This window comes from Rhamphochromis sp. 'chilingali' (genome assembly GCF_963969265.1).
Source record: "Rhamphochromis sp. 'chilingali' genome assembly, chromosome: 6".
NCBI classification, from domain to species: Eukaryota; Metazoa; Chordata; class Actinopteri; order Cichliformes; family Cichlidae; genus Rhamphochromis; species Rhamphochromis sp. 'chilingali'.
In genome coordinates, this window is record NC_137933.1 from 2,006,343 (window position 1) to 2,030,713 (window position 24,371).

Sequence of the window (24,371 nt, forward strand, 5' to 3'; positions counted from 1 at the left end):
TGTATTTCCATTGTTCTACCTCTCCGACCCGTCTTCCCTATGTGATGTTTGTGTAATGTATGTATGTTCGGAAGGGTAAGATGGCGCTGGTTGCCAGCAGCCTTAACCCAATTTCCTTCAGGATCAGTAAAGTATTATCAATCAATCAGTATGTCGTTATGTCAGCTCAGCTCTCCAGTATTTCATTTGGGCACCGGGTATTCTGTCCGAGCTGTAATTGATTGGTGATGTCATCCCCACATCATCTTCCCACCAATATAGAAGTGTGTGTTTGTGTTTCTTTGTGTCTACAGAGGCAGAATGGTCAAACTGGTTTGACAGGGATGATGAAAGGGGATCTGGAGACTGGGAGAAATTGTCTGATCTGCATAAAGCCTATCCAGACCGCCTATGTAGCAGCCCGCTGGACATTCAGGTAAAGATATTCTTAGAGAACAACACAACCTAACTTACAATAAGTGACACTTTCATTAGGAGTAAGACAATGCAATTAAGCATCAATACGCTCAAGAAAAAGAGGAATCTAAATGAAATGAGTTTATCTTTCACAGAAAATACTAAGAAATAAATTCAGTGTGTATTTCACGATCCAACGTTGGTTCCTAAAAGTTCAATTTAAAATATTACTACTGTCCCTAATTAAAAGTTCTCACTATTAATGTGTTAATGACTCCATCCTTGCATCTATGCTTGGATGTGTGCGTTAATGTTAACTTGCTGAACTTTACTGCAGTGCATCCAAAAAGTATTCACTCGTTCCACATTTTGTCACGTTACAACCTCCAAAGTGGATGGAATTAATATTTCATGTCAAAATTCTACATATGTGACATAATAAAAAATTGAAATACAACACGTGCATAAGTATTGCGTCCAGCTTCCACTGGTGATCTGTTGCAGCCATCTGATCATCTGTCAGATGTCTGCAAACTGATTGGAGTCCACCTGTGGTCAGCTCAGTGGGTTGGCCATGATTCAGAAAGGCACTCACAAAAGCTGAACTTTTTGGAAGGTTTGATTCCTTCGAGTCACTGAACAAACTGCTCCACACTTCTAAAGCATACCAGCTCCTTCAACCGTGCTGCCGTAGAGAATCCATCTGGAAATCATTCCTACCGTTGATATAAAGCCGTATAATAACTCTCTATTCTGTGACAGGTGAACACACCTGTCAGGCAGAAGATCCCAAACATATTTTTGTATTATACCCTCACGCAGCTGTTTTTCTTACATTTATTGTGTAGATATTATTTATTAATGCAAATTTCACTTCAGCAAGAAATATAACCCCCAGCTGTGCACCAGTCACACCAATCATATTAAGGCATATTATGTGGTTAGTATTGTAAATCACTGGTCTGACTTCACATGCATACTTGAGTAACATCCTAGTCTTAACCCATAGAGTTAACCATTATATCTGCACATTAATCTTTAATAGCTTCAACTCTTCTGCGAGGCTTTCCACAAGGTCTGTGAGTGTTGGAGAATTTTCGATCATTCTTCCAAAAGTGCATTTGTGAGGTCAGACTGACGTTGGCCTGGCTCACAGTCACCGTTCTAATTCATCCCAAAGGTCTTGATTCATGCTCATCAGGTAAACATATCCTCAAATCAGATTCTGTTCATCTGGATGTGGTGTTGTTTTAATGGCCACGTGAAGACAATCAACTTTCTGGGCTGAGGTCAGAACTTTGTGCAGGCCAGTCACGTTCTTCCACACCAAACTCACTCATCCATGGACCTTGCTTTGTGCACTGGTGTCCGGTCATGTTGGAACAGGAAGAGGCCATCCCTAAAGCTGTTCCCACAAATTTGGGAGAAAAAAAACTGTCCAAAATGTCTTGTTACGCTAAATCGTTTAGAGTTTCTTTCATTGGATCTACGTTTGGATGTCTGTAGGGACTGACTCTGCAGAAAGTTGGTGACCTCTGTGCACCATGCACCTCAGCATCCGCTGACTCCACTCTGTGAGTTTATGGGTCCTACCACTTTGTTTCTGAGTTGCTGTTCTTCCTTTAATTTAATTGAATGTGCTTAGATTTTTAATATTAATGTATGTTTGCCCATTGTGATCACGAGTATTGTTAAAAAAACAACTGTTAATCATAGTGGTGAGTGGTGTAAATCACCATAAAACCATAAAACAAACAGGAGGCTGAGCTATCACAAAGCAGCTTTTATTTAGTTGTCTGGTAATAGTTTGTGATTTGTTTAGCCTTTTAGTTTGAACTAGGGATGGTCTTTAATTGCATTGCTCATGGCTCTAAAATCAGAGCAAAGAGCTGGCCCCAGGAAACAAAATGAAACAAAGAAATGTGCTGTCCTATTCTGCAGTTTCTGAATTCCCTAAGAAGTGTAGAAATCTCTGTGCGACCTTCATACATTTTATACAGTCAGCTTGCTGTTGATATAATTCACCAATAATACTAGATCATCACTGACTGAAAAGGCATTTTATGCATCTCTTTGTAACCATCTTCCTCTTTCACGTTTACAAGGTCACAAGCTTAGATCTGTCACTGAACAGTCAATTTTCTTCAATAGAAGTAATTCTGCTTATATACAGGTTCACTGTCAGCTTGTACTACGCTTTAGATGATTTACAGTAACCCTGACATTATCTTGTACCATATCTTGATCTTCTTTTAGCTTCTCCCTTTAGGCGACACCACAGCATATCATCTGCCTCTGTCTTATCCAATCGCTGGCATTCTCCTCTGTCATGCCGACCCTCTTCATCTCCTCCTTCACTACATCAATTAAACTTCTCGGAAGTGTTCCTCTTTTCTCGCTGCCTGGCAGCTCCATCATCAATGTCCTTTGCCCATTATATCCACTGTCCCACTGCACAAGTCCAAACCATCACAGTCGTGTCTCTAACTTTGTCTCCAAACCGCTCAATTTGAGCTGCTGCTTTTAATCTTGTCGATCCTGGTCACTCTCAAAGGAATTGTTTGCAAATTCAAGTCTGCCACCACCAGCTCAGCCTCCAGTCTTTTTGTCAGTACTACTGTCTCCAAACCAGACATCATAGCAAGGATACCATCTTTCACTCTTGCTGCTATCCCTCTGTCACAAATCACCCCTGACACTCATCTCGACCCACTCCACCTTTTGGATGGCATGTATTTAAACTCATCTACCTTCGCTACCTCTTACCCCTTGCTTTTCCACTGTTACACCTCACTCTCATTCACACGCATGTATCTGTCTCGCTTCGGCTGAGTTTCATTCCTCTTCTCCCTACAGCATATCTCAACCTCTCCACTTGCTCCCTAGTCTCATTACACATCACAATATCATCTGCAAACACCGCAACCTACGGAGACTCCAGCCTGACCTCATCTGTCAGCCTCTCCATCAGTATTGCAAACAGGAAGGAGATCGCAGCTGATTCCTGATATGATCCCCTCCTCACCTTGAAGTCATCTGTCACTTCTTTTGCACGCCTTAAAAGTGTCTCACTGTCCTGCACCACCCTCACATACTTTTGTGCCACTTCTGACTCCCTTATGCAGTACAAAAGTTTCTCTCTGAGCACAATACCATATGCTTTCTCTCGATCCACAAGACACAGTGCAACTGCTTTAACTCCTTCTGACCTTCTCTACACTTCTGCATCAGCACTCTCAAAGTAAACATCTAGTAGTAGTAGTAGTGGCCTGGAGCCATACTGCTGCTTGCTGATCTTTTCATGTATCCTTAACCTGCATGTCATGTGACTTTTCCATGTTATGTAATGTGATGTTTGTGTATTGCATGTACGGTCTAGGTATCTATCTTAATTTCCCCTTGGGGATAAATAAAGTCTCTCTGACTCTGACCTACATCATTAGCCCCCCAAGCCCAGGGGTTTTCTTTTTAAGGTTTAAGTCTTTATTGTCCAAAGAAAACTTTGGACTCTATGGATAAAACAAGGGAAATTTAAAATAAAATCTTTCTCTAATACTAGATCAAAGTAAGACATAAAAATAACTCTGTTACACTTAAAACACTGCAAAAGGAAATCAACCTCCTCACTGGATGTGCCACAAACTGTAACCTTTCAAATATAATGGCAAGTTTCATTTCAATAACAGATGAAGCCTGATTTTGTGACTAAAATAAAACCATGCTAGTAAATTGCCCCCTGGAGGATAGCCCAAAAACCTTGTAGCAATGCTAAAGTCAGGTTAAAAGTGTCTCAGTGAAGAGTCACTACACCGGGGTCAGCTGAGGCTGCTCCTGTGAGCAGTTGTCTTTGGCCAGTTGGACGAACAGATCTGTCCTCAGTCAAACATGGCTGCAACATGAGTGTACTGCTGGGACATGTCACAGCCAGCTGTTAGCTTTCCATGTGATGCCAGGCCTGCAGTTCTGGCATGCTGATTCCAACAACCATACTACCAGTTCCCTTATGTCTCTTTTGTTCCTTTGCTGAACTGAACTTAAAAAAAAAAAAAATTAGTTTTAGGTTTTCTGGCTTTCTTTCTTATGAGGGGCTTTAAATGATGAAGATTTAGAGAGCCCGCGTGCCTCTGAACAGGTTCACGGAAAAAATGACAACGTCTGTGTCATGGTCGGCTGTGTGGCAGGCAGGACTGGTGGACCCAAAATGCAGGACTCTTAGGAAACGAGGTTTCAACTGAAAATGCAGCTTTATTGCTGGAACAAAACTTCAACATAAAATAAAACTCACAAAAGCAAACAAAACTCTAAACTGAGATGCAGGACTGGAAATCAACACACAGCAAGTGAGGGTGAACAGCCGTTAACGACACAACGCTGACACAAAGACACACTGGGCTTAAATACACTGAGGGAGTCATCAAGGAATTAGAGACAGAAGGGGGACACAGCTGGGAGAAATAAGACCTAACGAGACAGGGAGAGCAAAGCCGGAACACTGACATCAGACAGGAACAAGAACCTTCAAAGTAAAACAGGAAACAAAACACTTTACTAAGACACGGACTAGACAGAGAGAGACAGACTTGACACTGACCAAAGTCTACTAAATAATCATCATAATCAAAACAGTATCACTGATAAATCAAATCATAAATCATAATCTAGAAAAACACCAAAGCATGAAAAACAGAAAGCTGGGTCAACATGACCCAGAACCGTGACAGTCTGTTTTCCTAAGTTTGCCGTTCTCATTCTAAAACAGCAGGATCTCTAGTTCTAGCAGCCAAGTGGTGTTCTTCCAGTATGTTGTGTAATTTGGGTCAAATTTGTTTTGGATTATCTGACACATCCCGAAGGTATGTGAAGAGGCTCAGTGCCAGATGCTAAATGTCTATACTTTCCTCTCGCTTTAGTGGTCACAGCACAGTTTGCTGAGTTTAAGAGGTCACAGTTTTATTATTGCCCCTGTTGGAAAGTTTAATCAGAAGCAGGGATTTACAGCAATTGAAACGGTCAAGCAAAGGTTACCACATAAATTTATAGATTATCATTAAATAACTGAAACCGCATATGAAAACAAGGAGAGTTGGCAGTTTGTGCTACGCTGGCCTTTCCGCTGTGTTGTTCCATGCTGCTGCACCACTTTCCCCAGCATTGCTGTTGGGCCCCAGTACCTTATCAGTAGGCTAAAATAATTAAGTAAGGTGCATGCTATTCTTTCTGTGACAGCTGTTTGAAAATGAATGAGGTTAGAGTTCCAAAAATGTGTGTAGGACTCTGCCCAAGTAAGTCTTTGTGTCTAGACAGATTAGGAAGCCGTGGAACACTGAGGACTAGCCCTGTATGCTGGAGGCCTTATGAAATTCCTGCTGTTTGCCAATAACATAAGCCAGCCAGCAGACAAATTTCAGATGTAGTTTATGAAAACAAACAAGTTTAGAAGCCACCCAATAAAAGAAAATGTCCTATTGCCAAGTCACCAGACATTTCTCTGTCTTTTTCTCTCAAGCTGTGAGCAAGCATGTTGCCCAACATTTTGAGACGGTCCTCTTGAGGACAGTTGACAGCTGGAATAAAACCAACAGTGTGTCGCAAAATGTAAAAATAGCACTTTTTATCCACGTGTCTCTCATGTTTCCACTGTCCAGGCTGAAACCCATGACGGCATTCCATCCAACCAGACGGGAGATGTGATCCACAAGAAACACAAGGACTATGGCTTTGTCTGTCTCAACAAAGACCAGACTCATGGCCTGTGTCACAACTACAGGGTCCGCTTCCTCTGTGGAAAACTAGGTATAATCATTTGACTGTGTATATTGTGTTTATACCTTTAAGCGTAGCACGAGTATATATTTTCCACTCGTAGACTTCTTCTCACAGTACACCATACCCCTGCATTTTTGCCCTGTTTCCCTTCCTTAAGAATGGCTTCTTGACAGCCACTGACATCATTTCTGACGAGGCTTTGATAAACTGATGGTCCAGACATAGCTCGCAGGTCCTGCATCAGGTCTTTTCTTATTTCTTAAGAACACGAATTTCAGGTATTGATCATCTGTAGGTAGTTTTCGGCCTGCTTTGTCTTTTGATTTTCATTTTCCTTCATTTTAAGGATGCACTGCAGACCAGGCTGAGATATGCCACTTTTTGGGGTAATAGCTCTTTGGAATCACGTCGTTGGTATAGAAATACTTTATTCCTGCCAGACTACATTGCCTTTGCATCTTTTGTAGATTCAACAAAATAGATTTGAACAAACTATATATTTTTGTGACACACTTCTAGCTACAAAGATACAGTTTAAAATTGTTTATGTTCAAGAAACCAGTTTCAGGTGATTTAAGTTGTGTGACAGGACACATCATCATTCTGGAAGCAGCAATCAGAAGATGGGTATACTGTTGTTGTAAGGGGAGGGTGAGAAACAATACCCAGGTAGGCTTTGGCACTGATGATGGTCACTTGGTACTAAGGGGTCCAAAGTGTGCCAAGAAAATATTCCCTATACCATTACACCACCATCAGCTCTATGAATTTGTAATAAGCCTGCTTTCATGTGGATTATGCTACGTTCAGAGCATGCCTTCTGAATATGGCAACAGAAATTTAAACTCATAATGTTATGTTGTTCAATTTTGCTACCCATGCAAGCTGTAGCCCCGGTTCCCCCTTTTTGTTTACAGGGGTAGCACCGAGTGCGGTCAGTAAAGAGAACATCAACATATTATGTTTAGAGCCCTTGTGCATACCTTGGTTGTAACAAGTGGTCATTTGAGCTAAAGTTCTGTTGCTAACAGCTCGAATCATTCTGGCCGTTCCGCTCATGCGATGTCTCATTTCACTAAAACAACTGTGGCTAACTGCATATTCTTATTGTTTTAGACCATTCTTTATCAACAAGAGAACTCGCTGTGCAGGAAAATCCCAGCAGATCAACAGATTCTGAAAGCCAGCCCATCTGGCACCAACAAACAAGCCACATTTAAAGTCATCATCACCTTTCATCCCCAGTCTGATGGTCTATTTGAACTTCAACGGGGCTGCTGACCACGTCTACATGTCACATTGAGTTGCAGTCGTGTGATTGGCTCATCACATCTTTGTGTTAATGAGCAGCTGAATACAGTGGCCACTGAGTCTATATAGACATACAATCTTGTTGTGCTTCAGAGAACATGTTCTGTGGGGGCGGGCTGCTATGACTGGAATGCATGGAGCTCCATCTGTGCAGAGATTTACAGTCCTTTGTCTGGACTTGTCCCTATATTTTTGTTATATAAAGATGGGCTTTCGAGTGTTGTCTTTTGTCAAGGTTGACAGTGGCTACAAGCACTCTATACACTCTGTGATTTACCCCGCAAACACGCTCCCACAACGCATTAAACTACAGTTGTAGGCTAGCTGTCATTCTACGAAAGCGTCTGCTTGGCTTTTCTCTGAGCTGAGGATGTGATCTCAGGAAAAGATTTATTCTGGTTAATAAGTGCTTTCATAACTTTAAAGACTCAGTTGTTTCTCAGCTAAAAATCACAATATTAGAACCAGTCCATTTACGGCGGCGTGTGGTTTGTGGCTCAGCTGCAGGGAAGGGGTGGAGCAGTATGTTCATGGGGGCAGTGCCAGAGGAGGCCGACTGGCACAGCTGTCAGCCATCACACCAACCACTCCTTCCCTGTTTAGGTAGCAGCCGGGTCCTGGTGGAGAGAGCTGTGCGGTGTGTGTGAAGAGGGCAGCGGAAAAGCTGCGTGTGAATCAAAACACTGTTCTCCTGAGTGCTGGGTCCTTCTTACCACAGCCTCACTTCCATCAACATTTTAAGTTATTTGACAAAAGATTACTGCTGAATTTACACTTTCTACCATCAGTTTGACCTTGTCTGTAAAACCATATCATCAGCCTTCAGGGACATTTATAAGGTGTCTATACAGGGTCCATGTGTGACCATAAGTGTCAGAATCAGAAAGAGTTTTATTGCCAAATGTTGAGCAGGTTTACAACATTAGGAAATTGCTTCGGTACTTAGTGCGAAACATACTGTTAAACAAACACTTAAATAAACATAAAATGTAATTTAAAAGTGCTAAGCAGATAGATATATACATGTTAGTGGTGGGAACAGTCATACGGTTATTGTTCATGAGTCCAACATGAGGGGAAGAAACTGTTCTTATGGCGAGAGGTTCTGGTGCGAATGGACCGGAGCCTCCTGCCTGAGGGGAGCAGGTCAAACAGACTGTGTCCAGGGTGCGAAGGGCCAGCTAAGATCTGAGCTGCACGCCCCAGTGTCCTGGAGGTGTACAGGTCCTGCAGAGATGGGAGTCTGCAGCCAATCACCTTCTCAGCAGAGCGCACAACGCGCTGCAGTCTCTAGTTAGTTTGTTCATCAGGAAATAGGCCCTGACTCTGTGTAGAGAGTAATTTGTTACTCTGCTCATGGCATTGTGTTACTCGTTGAGGTCCCCTCAGATGTATTGTGAATTAATTGCCAGGTGACAATATAATGTGAAATCTTTAATTGGTTCTGATAACCAATCCCTTTCCTAACAGGAGCCCAGCTGTAGACCTCCAGTGTGAGAACACTTCATTGTCAAAGTGTGAGGACAGGGAATGATGATTAACTTGGTAGTGCTAGAAGTATTTCTGAGGCATTTCAGAATTCAAGCAGTTACATAAGAGCCTCAGCTTCACCTTCACATATACAGTTTTTAGCAGTTAAAGGCGATGGGGTTTTGTCATCATCCTGCTGAGCGGGCAGAGGCGGTGTGGATGCCAAGGTTTGTGAATGCGATAACTCGAGAACGGAGCACCACAGGACTTTGAAACTGATACCACAGGTGTATCTGCTAGAAACCTCAGCTTAGTTCTAATCTCAGCGACTGTGAGATCATTCCTGCGCGTGGCCTTCTACCTGCACATCTCCTCCATCTAACACACTGTAAACACTGCAGTAGTTGCACCCTTTCTGCACACGCGCTTTTCTACTCAGTAATATTCCCGTCAATACTATAATCACCTCTGTCAGTCCTTGATATTTATTATTGAGTGATTTGTATATATTGTGTTATTTCTTAAATTTGTAGATCTGTAACATATTGTATTGCTAAATAGTCTGTTTCTGTTACTGCGCTGGAGCAACTGTAACCCACATGATTTCCTCAGGGATTTATAAAGTATGCTGATTCTGAAGGTCAGAGTTCAAGTTCTATGAAATTCTTTTGAATGCGGTAACTCCATAAGGAATCAATCTCAGTAACCTCGACCTCAAGGCTAGAGGTCAGAGGTCAAGTTGTCTGAAAGTTTTCTCTTTTTTCCTGATTGCTGTGATGATTGACAAACTTGGCTAACACAATTGTTGTGAGGACTATATTTATTGCATAACATTATGGGTGTGTCAGCGTTGCTGCATGTTTTCGCCTAACTCTTTCCATCTCACCCTGTAGTTCGTCCACAGGCCTCTGTTTCCATCGACATGATGTCAAACAGCAGCATCCTGGAGCTGGCTGACCACCCTGCGGGCTGGGGGCCTGGGGATCGGGTGGTGGTGGCCAGTACAGACTACTCAATGCACCAGGCTGAAGAGTTTACACTGTTGCCCTGTCCGACCTGCGCATCCAACCAGTTGAAGGTCAGAGGTAAGAGTGCAGCAGCTGACAGTGTGCTGCAGTTCTAGGCTGCAAGGACGGGAATTTATGCTGCTGGTAATTCTGCACCACAGTCAAATGTCAGCTTTCACTCAGAGTTGTGGCACATAGTGTCCTAGACAGGTCTTTGAAAAAGAGTTGTAGCTGTGGTCTGCCATCACCAGTGTGTGAATGGGTGAATGACTGAATGTAGTGTGAAGCGCTTTGGGGTCCTTAGGGACTAGAAAAGCGCTATACAAATGCAGGCCATTTACCATTTACTGACTAAAAAGTACGTCATGACTCGAGTCCCACTGCCTTGAAACGAGTGAAACTAATTTAAAAATGTAAGTTGTCATTACCTCTGAAGAAACTGGAATGCCATTCTTTGATTGTATCCAGAGTCAGATTAGTTTAGTGGTGAACACTGAATATTTTTCATTTTTCTGAATGACAACTCTGCTTCAGTTTCATTAAACGATTAACTAAAAGTGTATTAGAACAGACGCCTGTATTAATGGAGTATGTGTCCAAGGCGTTTTATGATTATACTGTTGCCTTCACATGATCTAAAAATCCTTCTAGAAGCATCTACATGAAATTTAATCTTAAGAGCTTGTAAGAAGGCAGCTGGACTTCTTTAAATTATCTGAAGCTCTTTCACCTCTCATCCAAGAGACATTTTCAGTTCTAAAACCAAATGCTGAGTCCCAGGTATTTTAACTAGTGGGGCTTGTCCCTTAGTAAGTGGCCACTGACCCACTAAGATTAAGACTGAGACTCACACAAAAACATTTTAATCATTCAGATTTGATTGAATTAGACATAAAAACATTAACACATAACAAGACAGTTTAAAGACACTGACATAGAGTGCAAGGAAATTTGACCCAATACTAAGTTACTGGGTAATATTCATCTGTCAGATATCCAGTATACACTATCTGGTTCACATGAAGTTATGTTTCCACTTTGTCTTTGGATATGAAGTCACAGATTCTTCCATGGTCACAGTCAGTGACCACTAAACCAACCATCAGTTCTCCCATTACATACTTTTAGACTGTTTCCAAGGAGGCGCAGTCTTGATGACCTGGGCAAATCATTCTTTAGCCATTGGCTCATATAATCCAAAACATCTCTCCAGAAAAGAAAAACTTTGGAAGACTCCCATAATGCATGCACATAGGTGCCTCTTTCTATCTTAAATTTGCAACATTAAGCATCATTAATTAAACCCATTTTGTGTAATTTAGATGGGAAACCGCCTGGAAGTTGTACTTTGAACAATTCAGACATTCACCTGAAATGTCTGAATTCAGGAACTGTAATGTGTTAAAGGAGAATCCCTGGGCACTGATGCTGAGGTGCTCCTGATGTGTTTATCAGAGTGTGGATGCTCGATAGAAAGCACCTACGCTGAGAAAAATGTGTTTGTGTGAATGGCTGAAAGAGGTTTGTACCAAGTAAACATTCAACATTAGTCATAAACACACATCTTCTTTTTATTTGACAGAACTGATTCTACATTGAAAAATAAAACCAAGTGTGTTGCTAACTCTCCAAAGGTTGATTCTGTTCATCTGGACGTAGCGTTTTCAGATGAACAGAATCAACCTTTGGAGATTTACTTACCTGGATTGATTGAGAATGCGTCAAGACAAGTGAGTTGCTAAGTTACTAAGTTTACTTTTATGGCACTAAAAGACTTAAAAAGCTGCCAAATGTACCACAAGGTGAAAAGTGAGAGCTGTAGCCACAAGAAAGAAGCTAAGCTAATGAAAAAAGGCTGAGCCCAGTGGAAACTTATCACTGAAGGATAAGGTGAGGGACCCTCAATCAATTTCTTGTAACTGCAAGGCAGTCTGGTCAGCTTTAACACACTGAGGCAGCTTCTTTCACCCTTTAGATACACACACACTTTTGTGTCTGCTGTGTGCATTAATGCAGGTTTATCTCAAAGCAAAAGCAATCGGAGTGTGCAATGTGAACATTTTGAACATTTGAAGGTGTTTCTTTTGAAGTGACTTAGCACAACTGATTCAGGTGTGGTCTGAGAACAACATGGCATTATGGCAGGTGTGATCCTGTGGCATCATTTTATCAACTAATAATTATTGTTGGTGCTCTAATGTGTTTGCCTTACAATATAAAGCTTTTAGGAACCGTTGTTGTCACTTGTCACATTTAACTGGTGGCGCAACAACAGCACGAGCAAGAGTGACCCTCAGACCAGTTTGTACACTACACACCCTGAGCTGGCAACGAATGCTTTCAGACTGCCAAGTGCACAGCCAGTTTACTGTTCCCACTGAACCATAATTTAGCATAATTCATGTCACACCTAGTCATTAGGTAAGCTGCAGTCAGCATTCTGTTTCTATTTTTTCCTCCACTGGCCACAAAAACAAAATGAAAATGATAAGATGTGCACGAGTCTGTCCTGCACTATTGTTCTTCACTTGCAACAATAATGTTGACTTGCACACAAGATTCTTGCACTGTAGCTAAGTTACAGCTAGCTGGCTAATTTATCTCCATATTGACGATTATTGTAGAGGTAAGTTATTATCATGAAGTCATATTAGACTTTAGCATTTGGTAGCAGTAACACTAACAGTCAATCTAGGATTAGCCAACTAACTGTTACTGTTAAAATGTCTCGATACATGTAAGGAAATTAAGGAAATTCCAAAAAGCTAATTCTGTTCATCTGGACTTCTTCACAAAGTCACTCGGATGATGTAATTGTTAGGTATAACTCTATGTGGTTATATACTGTGAATCTTCTGATGGCCAGCCAAGTTACAAGATCATCATGCAGCGTATAGACAACGTAGCCAGCCTAGATACATTAGCTGGCCTGTGATCCATCAGGCTAACGTTAGCCAAAAGAAGTTTGCTTCACCAATTAAATGTCCTGTCTCGCTGATGCACATCACAATAGTTTTAACCTAATGCACAAATGTCCATTTGGTCACACAGGCTTCACTTTCTCTGATGTTCACTTACCTGCAAGCACAGATCAACTGTTTTTTACCCACAGCATGTAAAGACATTTTATTGAGGCACTGAAGTTGCTATTTATTGTTTAGTTTTTTTATTGTATGTATTTATTTATCTAGAACTCCTGTCATGACAATTGTGTATTTGCCACATTGTGAGGACTTGCCTCCCTTATAGAGGACAGTTCCATGTTGCTTAAATCATTAAACCAAGACTTGCCAGAGTAAGGATAGTTCATCACTAGGGAACTAGAGCTAGAAAAAGATATCAGGAAATGAATGTAAGCCGAGTGAAAGGATGGTAACACATCCTCTGTGGGTATGTGTATTTCTAAATATGCAGTGTGATAGAGGCCAGGTGGAGACAGCCTATAGCAGTGTGTGGGAGTTGGTGGAAGGTGTTTGGTCTGACTCAGGGCCAAGGAAAAGTCTTAGCCTGTATCCTGGAGGACTGTATGTTCTTGACTGAGCCCATTCATGTTGGCACACACACACTTGGATACCATCACGCATACTGATATGAAAACATTCACTTCCAGACTATTTTTCTTTCTGTCTCGCTGCATTCACATGCTATAGCTCTTCGGAAAAGCCCCTGGTGCTTGCAGAAGCTAAAACTGGCATGGCATCTTCTTTCCTACCTGTCAATTCCTGACACTAATTCACACACCAAAAAGATAAGTTTGCATTTCAGTATTAACAGATTTATTTTCAAGTCTCCACTGAAGCTGCTGGAATTTCTTTTCTGCATGGCTGCATAAAAATATCAGACCTAGTAGCGCTCTCTTTTTTCCTTAGGTCTCTGACATCACTTGTTATTTTGCTAAGTGAAAGCCCTGCTTTTACCAGCCCGAGGCTTTTCCTCAGAGCTCTTGTCACTCTCAGCACGACTATAATCTGTTACATTAATTTATTTTTTTTTTTTATTAACCTTTATTTAACCAGGAAGATCCCATTGAGATTAAAAACCTCTTTTTCAAGGGAGACCTGGCCAAGATAGGCAGCAGCAGATGTCTCACAGTTACAGAAATTACTCAAACACAGGCAGCAACAACACACATGCAACAATAAGTGAAAGAATACAAATAAAATAAAAATAAAATTCAATAAAATTCAAATAAAATAAAAAGTCAGTTAAAATGACAATCAATCTAATTGAAACAGTTGCATGTTATGGACTTGGCCTCAAGGATTCGTAGTTTAGATTTAAAATCACTTAATGAAATGAATTCAGTCATTTTCCATTCCTTCTGCAGTTTGTTCCAGGCCGAGGGTGCTAAATGGACAAAAGCTCTTTTACCAAGTTCAGTTCGGGCAAATGGAACAGAAAGCAACAAGTAACCATGCGGACGAAGAGAATACCGACCAGCATGTTTCATTACAAGCAGGGAACATATATAAGAAGGCAGCAACCCAAGTATCGCCTTATATATAAAACTGTATAAATGAGAGTTCCTCCGACTTACCAAAGCAGGCCATCCTACCTGAGAGTATAACTCACAGTGGTGAGTCTGAAATTTACAGTTAGTGATGAACCTCAGACAAGCATGATACATAGAATCAACCATTCGAAGACACTGAGCAGAAGCATTCATATATAGAATATCACCATAATCCAGCACAGGCAAGAATGTTGCAGCAACAAGCCGCTTCTTTGTATTAAAAGAGAAACACAACTTATTTTGAAAATAAAATCTCAGTTTTAACTTCAGGTTTTTCACAAGATTCTCTACATGTGGTTTGAAGGTAAGCGAGTCATCAATTAAGATTCCCAGATATTTATAGGTGTGAACCAACTCTATTTTATTACCTTCAAGAGTGGTTACTGATGGGATTGTTTGGGCTCGTCTCCTTGATTTAGAAAACAACATGAGCTTTGTTTTGTCTGCGTTGAGAACAAGTTTAAGCTGATGTAATGAGTGCTGGACAGCAGAAAAGGCTTTCTGCAAGGAGTCGATGGCTTGGACAAGAGTTGAACCGCAGCTGTAAATAACTGTATCATCAGCATAGAAGTGCAAGTTTGCATCTGGCACATGTAGACTAAGATTGTTTACGTAAATGATAAATAGAAGGGGACCTAATACAGAACCCTGTGGCACTCCGCTGTGCACTGTAACAAAGTCAGAACATAGACCGTCAGATTTAATGCACTGAGTCCTGTTACTGAGGTAGTTTGAGAACCATGCCACTGCTCTCTCAGAGAGTCCTGACTGGAAGAGTCTAAGTTTTAAAATAATTCCTGCTCACGTGCCACTTTGCAGCACTATTTTTGAACACACGCTGATAATCGAGTTTGTCCTCCACCCTTGAGGTTATACACAAACAGGAAGAGTGTTGTTTTTGTTGTCCCAGCAGAGAGCTGGGAGATAGATGAGAAAGAGAGCGAGACAGCCTGAGGCTATTTATCAGTATGACTTCAATCATCTGAACATTTGACAGTTCTAACAGGCATATTGGTTATGCCTCCTTGAGTCATGGTGGTTTGTGTGTCCCAGTGATCCCAGGAGATATGTTGTAGGGGGCTTTTGCCCCTGGTAGCTTCAGTTGAGTCCATGACCACACTATAGTGCCCAGGACAAGATTAACAGGGCCCCACCATGGAGCCAGTTCTGAGCTCACAGGCCTAAGTCTATGAGGTGCAGCCCTCTCATTGGCTCATCACCTGGAGGAGGTGTTGTAGGAGTCAGGTGCAGTGTGCAGTCAGAGGTCAAATCTACAACTTCCTCACAACTCATCGCTCTGGTGACGTAAGAGCCCCAGTTGGTGTCTGATGTTGGACGATACGAGTTAACCTTGTGCTCACTTCAGTGGATCTCTTGGACTCAAAAACCAGTCTCCTGGAGAAGGGCTGGACTTTTACCAGCATGGAATTGCCTCGGTGAGAGATGGGGCGATTGACCTGTACGCTGGGGTTTCTCCCAGTGGGGTAAGAGGCTTGTTTTCCTTCAGGGGAACAATTCCTGACTGTCCTAACTGCAAACGATTAATTGTGAGTAGTCACTGAATGCTGCTGGCGGTGACCCCTATCAATCACCAGTCACTAGGCTAAAGTGTGCAAAGTGCTATCTGCGAGTCAACAGCGTCAAAGGGATCGCAAAGAAGTATACGGTACTGCTGCAGGTAACCAACTTAAAACAATGTATTGCTTTTTATTGAGCAAATACAAGTGAAACCTCTTTAGCGCATCCCTTTGTAATGCAGAAGAAATTGCAGCATTCAGTAACTCTTCTTTTGTTTGCATTGTAAAGAACAGGGATCTAAAACCTTTAAGTCTGGGCTGTTGATGCTTTAAATCAGAATGAAAATGTTCTTTTGTACTTTTTAAGCTCTGGCTGCTCTGGTGGAGGGAGTAGGTGGAGAAAAGAGATTAAGCATGTGTGGGTGTATGATGGGTGTATGATTTTCCTGGCTTGGCTTCAGTTTTTCTAATCAGCACGTTTGTGTTGTTGAGGATATGTATGTGGAGGAGGGCGGACGAGAACTGTTATCGTTTCTAAGAGCCGTCTTCCACTTACTCTGATCTTGTTGTCCTTTCTACTTCTCACTGCTTTTCATGGGATCATTTTTGCTTTTCCTTCACTGCTTTTTTACTGAGGTATAAATGGTCCTTCCAAGGCTTTATTTTAATTACAAAAAACATAATACTGTAGCTTGCCTATGAGGCCCAGTGTGACTGTAGGTGTGGGGGACGCTTTGGGTTTTTTGCTCGCTACAGAGTTTTAGAACGATTGCAGAATTCAGAAACACTTTGTTGTTGTTTTGTACCTGCTGTTGGTACCTTTGGAGCATTTTTCATGAAAGTATCTGACAAATAATATTACAGTGATTACATGTCAGAGCATGTAAATAAATTTTGACTCAAAAACACTATCATGGTGGCATTGATCAAAAATGCCCCAAACTCATAGATGATGGCACAGTGACTGAGTCCATCTTGGATAAACAGAATGGTCTCCTGCCTTTTCCCCCAAAGAATCAGTCAGCGTAGTGACTTGTGCTGGTATTCCCAAAGCCATAATCAGAGAATTTTCTTCTTGAATGTTGGGGAACTGGTAAAGGTGTAACCTGTCTTTTTGGGGCGATCGTGGCTCAACAGTTGGCAGTTCATCTTGTAATCGGAAGGTTGCCGGTTCGAGCCCCGGCTCTGACAGTCTCGGTCGTTGTGTCCGTGGGCGAGACACTTCACCCGTTGCCTACTGGTGGTGGTCAGAGGGCCCAGCCTCGCCTCTGTCAGTGTATCTGTGGCTGCAATGTAGCTGCCATCACCAGTGTGTGTGAATGACTGAATGTAGTGTAAAGCGCTATACGAATACAGGCCATTTAGCATTTTTAACCTTGTTGCTGAACAAAATTGAGAGAGAGGCCATCAAAGCAAACACCTGGGTTTGTGCCTGTGTGGTTGGAAGACTTACCTGTAAAAGGTCTTTTATTTTATCCTGCCTTTAACTTATAAGAACTACTGCAGCCACAGGATTAACTAATTGCCGTTTTTCTACATTCTAGTCTTTTTAAATGTTTTAACACTTTGTTGATGCTGTTATTGTTATTTTGAATTCCAAAAAAAACCCACTGTGAACTTAAGGATGATTCTTATTTAATGCTTTCTTTCTTTCTTTCTTTCTTTCTTTCTTTCTTTCTTTCTTTCTTTCTTTCTTTCTTTCTTTCTTTCTTTCTTTCTTTTTTACATCTGTAGATATTATGATGCTATTGATTTCTTTTGGTGGCTTTGTAGGAAAAAACTGATACTGTAATGGATTGGAATTGCACTGGCTCTATCCCTTTTCCAACTCCCTGATTCTCCTGCATTAAATTGTTACATTTGATGTTTGCACAAATTGTTTTGTGCTTTTTGACTTGATTAAGCACCTGCGTCTGTGTTATGGGATCTGCACTGGGCATCAAAAAGCGATGGGCAACGTCAGACTAAAAGAAAGGAAAATACCACATTGATGAAGTAGTTGCATTTCCACAGGAATAGGCCCTTAAACCTTGCAACTGCTGAAGGAGTAAAAGGGCACGCTGCCTTTTGGTTGCAGCAGGCTGAGGAAAGTCGTCCTCACTGGCCAACAAGGTTATCAGCAGGTGCAGCGTGGATGTTAATAAGTTCAGTCTGAGTGTGGGTAAGGCAGAGGTAAAGAAGTGCTCCTGTGCTTGACTCAGAGTTGAACTCGTCTTCTTTGTCTCTGACGCTGATGTGTTGTAGGTCAGTGTGTTTTCACACCAACGGTTCTTTTTTACTGTGCATGTGTTCTGTGTATGCAGGTAAAGCCAAGTTTATCCACATGGGAGAGGAGGTGGATGGGGTAGACATGAGGGCCGAGGTCGGCCTGCTGAGTCGTAATATCCTGCTTCGTGGTGAGATGGAGCCCAGCTGCTATGGCAATGAGGCCTGCAAGTTCTTCAACTTTGACACTTTCGGAGGACATTTGAAGGTAAACTCTTCTGTTAGCTGTCGTTTGCAGAATAGGCAACACCGTGTGAACAGGCTTGAAAAGGAGGAAAAACGATCCCTTTAAAGAGAACCTGTCGTAGCCATTTATTCCCAGCTTCATACTTTAATTCTTGGGCTATACTATAGAATAGTGTTCTGCCATCTGCTTAATGATGATAATGATAATCCTTTTATAAGATTGTAAAAGCAGATATGCAGGGCTTCTGCCTCAGCTGTCTGAGGTGAAGTTAGGGATATGGACCCAAGAGTAGAAAAAAAACCTGTTAAAAAGAAGGTTATGACCTGTGATTCAAGCAACAAAAAACGTTTTATTCCAGACCAATGACAGCTACTTTTCTCAGGAACTGCAGAGCTCCACAGAGTGGGAGTGATTACTGCACACATACACAGGAAAACGGTATAAAGCTGCCAAGCTTCGGTGCATTCTTGCTCGCGTGCTCTGCCAAAACTCCTCGTCCTGCGCCCTCATAGCTACTACACAGAGAAATTAGTAAATGCACTCCAGGTGTGCCACACCCTCAGCCATTCTGCCGTCCCATTCCCTCCTACAACCAATCCACAGGCGATACCCTGCCATCACATCCACCCACTGCCTAACTTAGGCCTGGGATCTATCCAGCCTGATCTACTCCTCGCCATAGGAAATCAGCCACCAGATTGCCAAACACTCTTTTACCATGTATCATGCTTTAGCGAATTTCAGGTTCCCACTGGTGTAAAGAACTGGATGGTCAATCCCACGTATGTGTATCCCATGTATCCCGGTGCTTTGGGGTGTGAAGCAGATACTTCACATAGAGGGCAGCACCTTAGTGTGCCTGCCCACATCTGTTCCAAAGTCTTTGCCTTCTGCGCTGGCTGTGACCCGACGGTTCGCTGTTACTGAGGTACGTTGGAACCAGTGAAGCATGTTTGCCTCAGTAACCCCAGAGATGGAGTGATTAGTGCACACGCCCAGGCCAGTGCTTTACAGCTGCCCAGCTTTAAAGTGTTTCTGCTCAGCCATACTGTCCCACCTCTACCTCCACAAACCATACCAAACACCACAGCTGTGTGTTTGACCAGGACTCTAGCCAATCGCAGCATTTTTCATCATTTACTCTGGAACTTTATAAGGAAACCTGATTATTTAGTAACACAAGCTTTAATAAAATACATTTTTCATTGACGATAACAGATATATTAGCTTTTGTCAACATTTGAAAAACTGTCAGGTGGTTGGACAAGCCTTGGTCCCATCTGTAGATCCTACAGCTAGATGAACATAGGGTCCCAATTTGAATTTGAAAACATAAAAGACATTACTCAGACTGTATACCAACAAGTCCAGTACTCTTCCTCAGAGACACAGAGGAAGAATATTTGTCCTTTCATGCTCACAGATGGAATCGTGCTCCATAATTACTGACTTGCACACATTTGCTGGACACTGTATTGTGACACCTAGTGTGTCTTTATCCATCTGAGTACCTGGACCAGACTAAGTTGGATAACACTGAACGAATTTCAGGTTCCCTACTGCTCCTCCAAACTCTTACTTGGGGGAGGAGCTCCATCATACTGTTTTTGAGCCCTTTCTGTTCTCAGTACACATATGACTGTTGATCATCTCATAACAGCTTCATTACATTTAAAGAAAACACAGGACGGATCATCTAATGGAGATAAGTGTGCATACAGACAAGAGGTTATTTTATCTTCTATGTTCAGAGTCATAATAATCTGGCTCTGAACACCAACAATGTGGAGAGTCTCTTGTTTCAGGTTTCTGGGTACACACATCACAGAAGACCTCACATGGACACTGTGTCCCTCTAAAACAGTCTGCACTTCCTGTGCACCCTGAGTGGCTTAAAGCCTTCTGGTGTTTTTGTACTGCTGCACCATTCAAAGCATCCTCACTCACGACATGCTGACATGATATGGAAACAACTCCGCAGCAGATAAGAACACTGCAGAGTCATAAACCTTCACAAAAGATAAACAACACACAGCTGCCTGCCCTTGAAGACATGTGCATATTACACTGCCTGCAGAAAGTACACTGCATCCTAAAGGACTCGTCTCACCAGCTGTTTGAACATCTGCACTCAAGCAAATGTTACAGGTGCATCAGAGCATGCATCTGCGTAATTAAGAACCAGTCTTAATCCTAGATCCATCTTCCCAAGGGCAGAAGGTAGTGCAGGTCATCTATGAATTAGAAGGTTGGTGGTTCAATCCCCATCTGGTCCATTCTGCATGCCAAACATCCTTGGGCAAGACACTAACCCCAAGTTGCTCTCCGATGCATCCATGAATGTGTGTGAATGGTAGCTAGAAAGAGCTTAAGCATAGAAGAAGTGGCTGTATGAATGGCTTTAAAAAGGCATGTTGTATGAAGCACTGTGAAAAGCCTACAGAAGAATCAGTCCATTTACCATTCACTAATGAGCTCTGCTCAGGAACCGCACAGTGATAATCAGTGATGATCATTTTCTACACAAGTGCAGAATCTGGTAATTGTCACTGTTTGTAACCTGCACTGTTTTTGAGCTCTTTTAAATGCGTCAAATAAATTGGGAGAAAAGTGAAAAGGACACAGCAGCAGCTCTTTTGGACGCTGACTTTTCAAAAGTCGTGCTCCTGCTCTGTCATTTTTTCTGCGTAGCCTTCACAGCCGACACTTTTTCTCTCTGCCAGAAATCACAACTAAATGCAGCTCGGTGGCACTCAAAGTATGTTTTTACACTAAAACTCTGGGTCATTAGAAATAGCAGCTCTGAATTGCACCCAGAGTGCTTTGCACATTATAGGTGTAATATGTATTATACATTTAAAATATTTTAAACAATAGAAATGTTGCTGCTTTGGTAGGAATGTGTGTTTAGAGCATATTAAAGGCAATAAGTTAAAAAGATCCTTTAAAAAAACACATTTTTGAGCATCGTTGTTATACTGAAGCTAGTCTTTTGTTTCTTCTGACTTCCTCCACGTTAATGCACCACTACAGCAAATAATCCACATTAACATCTAAAATCTTAATTTAGTTTAAGGCTCATTAAGACTCTCGGGCCTCTGTATGTGTTCATCACTGAAACGTCCTTCTTTCTGTCAGCCTCGTGCACCCTATCATCAGAAAGAGGCAACAGAGACACTGACGCAGGAAGGAGAGGGGGGAGTGTGTGGTTGTCTTCCTGCTGCCTCAATGCCTCCCTTTCCCCAGGGCAAGCTATCATATTCCATTATAAATTTCCATCACAGCCTCATGTCACATATTTCTCATGCATGGGTGTGTGTAGAGCATGAAATAGCATAACACACACATGAGCACACACACACAGAGGGTGAGAAACACTAAATGCCTCAGGACAAGTCCTGTCGTGTGAAAACCTCCCATTTCCAGAATTATTAGCTGGTCGCAAGCTGAATGTCGCTGACTGTGATCCGGGTGATATTTCTTTCATTTTTTAGCCTTTTCACAAACACTATGATGTAATGAAAACCAGTGTGACTGCAAGAAGTGTTGGTTCTCATGATTCTCTGGGTTTTTTGGGACATAGCTGCATGGCGTCACAGTCTCCTGGCATCTGCCATCCTGCTTCGTTCTCCACATCAACCCATACCTGTCTGTAACTTCATCTTTTATTTGTCCAAATTTCAGTGTTTTCATTATTTTAACGTCCTGTTCTGTTCCTCTCTCGTAGTATTGTTGCTGCTTTAATAGCAAGTTATGTCATTGATCATATAACTCCTTTAAAAATACTTCAGTGAAGTGGAAACAAATGTGGTGACTCGAAGTAGCAGAGGTGAGGCCTAGCAGACACTGATGTCAACCTGCCAAATTTCAGGACTTATCAGGATCCAAAAGTGTGACTAATTATTGCAAACATGTTACCTGGAAGAAAACGATGCATGGTGTCGACTTGTGGTTTGTTCGTTTGTGTTTTGTTATCTACCAGGCTGTGAAGATGCTTGCAGACATGCGTATTTCAACGCGGGAGTCGGGGATTTGTCTTGTTCCAGTTTTGTTACATTGATTTAAAGTTTTCACTGAACAATGGCTGTTGTAATAGTGATTACAAGTGTTGGGGTCATTACTCAGGAAGAGTCACGTATTACACATCACTCGTTACTTTAAAAAGTAATTCAGTATCTCCCACTTTACCGTCTCACTCTTGTCCTTCTCTGCACTTGAAAAAAAGTCATGTCTATACCCGCTACTCAAAATCTGCATCTCTGTCCCACTTTCTACCTCCCACACATGCACGGAAATCAGCTGATTGTAGCCGCGAGAGTGTCCAGGAAATAAAAAACATGTTTCTTTCTGTTCGCCCGGCTGGCAGAGAACTGAAGAATGACATCATTGTAACCGTGATGTAATTATTGAGTTTAGTACTGCAATGAGTTACATTACACTACATTACAAGACATACTTGATTCAGTTCAATTTTATTTATATAGCACCAGCACCAGTTACCTCGAGGTGCTTTCTATTATAAGATAAAGATCCTACATTAATAGAGAGAGAGCTAGATAAAAATAATAATTAATGGTTAAATGCAGAGAGGTGTATAAATACATAGTGAGTGAAAAACAAACACTCAATGGCTAAAGGGCAACGTAGGCTTATTGCAGCATAACTAGGGGCCTGAAAACTGAAGGCTCTGCCTCCCATTCTACTTTTAAATACTCTAGGAACAACAAGTAGGCCTGCAGAGCGAGAGCCAAGTGCTCTAATAGGGTGATATGGTACTACAAGGTCATTAAGATAAGATGGGGCCTGATTATTTAAGACCTTGTATGTGAGGAGCAGGATTTTGAATTCTGGATTTAACAGGAAGCCAAAACAGGAGAAATCTGCTCTCTCTTTCTAGTCCCTGTCAGGACTCTTGCTGCAGCATTTTGGATCAGCTGAAGGCTTTTCAGGGAGTTTCAGTGAGTGTGCAAATGGAAGAACGCAGTCTTACATATTTGTTTAATATGTGCGTTGAAGGACATGTCCTGGTCAAAAATGACTCCAAGGTTCCTCACAGTGTTACTGGAGGCCAAGGTAATGCCATCCAGAGTAAGAATCTGGTCAGAAACCATATTTCTAAGCTTTTCAGGGCCGAGTACAATAACCTCAGTTTTATCTGAATTAAGAAGCAGAAAGTTAGCGGCCATCCAGGTCTTTATGTCTTTAAGACATTCCTGCAGTTTAACTCATTGGTGTGTGCTATCTGGCTTCATGGACAGATAGAGCTGGGTGTCATCTGAATAGCAGCGAAAAAGTATGCTATGTCTTCTAATGATGCTGCCTAAGGGAAGCATGTATAATGTAAACAGAATTGGTCCTAGCACTGAACCCTGTGGAACTCCATAATTAACCTCAGTGTGTGAAGAGGACTCTCCATCAGAGGTCTCAAACTAAAATGAGCTGTGGGCCCCTGCTGCCACTGTCATCTCATGTGAGAGCCACTGTAGTGTTCAAGTAATGCAAAAAACTAACATGAAAACACTGAGAAATATTTCCTAAAATGTAGCATTTTGTTTTTGTTTTTTTAATTTCAAATATTGTATAACAAGACAAAACCGCAAACGTGAACATTGTTTTTCCCTCACTCTTAACTGAAGCCTTACATTGAACTACCAAATAAACACATCGGTCCTCTCTTTGTGGCCAGACACGTGGCAGCACTTCTGCTATCGTTTTGTTTGTATTTAACAAAATCAAAATGAAGACCTAAGTGTTCACTTTAGTTTTTGACTCGCTCACTGAACTCAGCCTCAACATGTTTGTGCGCTCTGCTCATATCGCCGTCATGTTAAATAATTTTTTGCTTTTTAAAGAACTTATCCTAACATTACACTCAACAACAAACAACAAAAAAGTCACTTCAAGGGACAAATTGCACTATATTTCTCAACATTAATATG

At 41.7% G+C, this 24,371-nt stretch overlaps 1 protein-coding gene across 4 annotated transcripts in view; it reads left to right on the plus strand.

Annotated features, from left to right (window-relative positions):
- The window catches only part of cemip (cell migration inducing hyaluronidase 1), a 157,063-nt gene that overhangs the window by 92,618 nt on the left and 40,074 nt on the right, over positions 1-24,371 (plus strand). For all 4 annotated transcript variants that reach the window (XM_080884666.1, XM_080884668.1, XM_080884667.1 and 1 more), the window contains 4 exons: positions 294-415; positions 6,042-6,189; positions 9,837-10,028; positions 18,284-18,453. In XM_080884666.1, the coding sequence (XP_080740792.1) occupies positions 294-415; positions 6,042-6,189; positions 9,837-10,028; positions 18,284-18,453 (632 nt within the window). The remainder of the gene's footprint in view (positions 1-293; positions 416-6,041; positions 6,190-9,836; positions 10,029-18,283; positions 18,454-24,371) is intronic.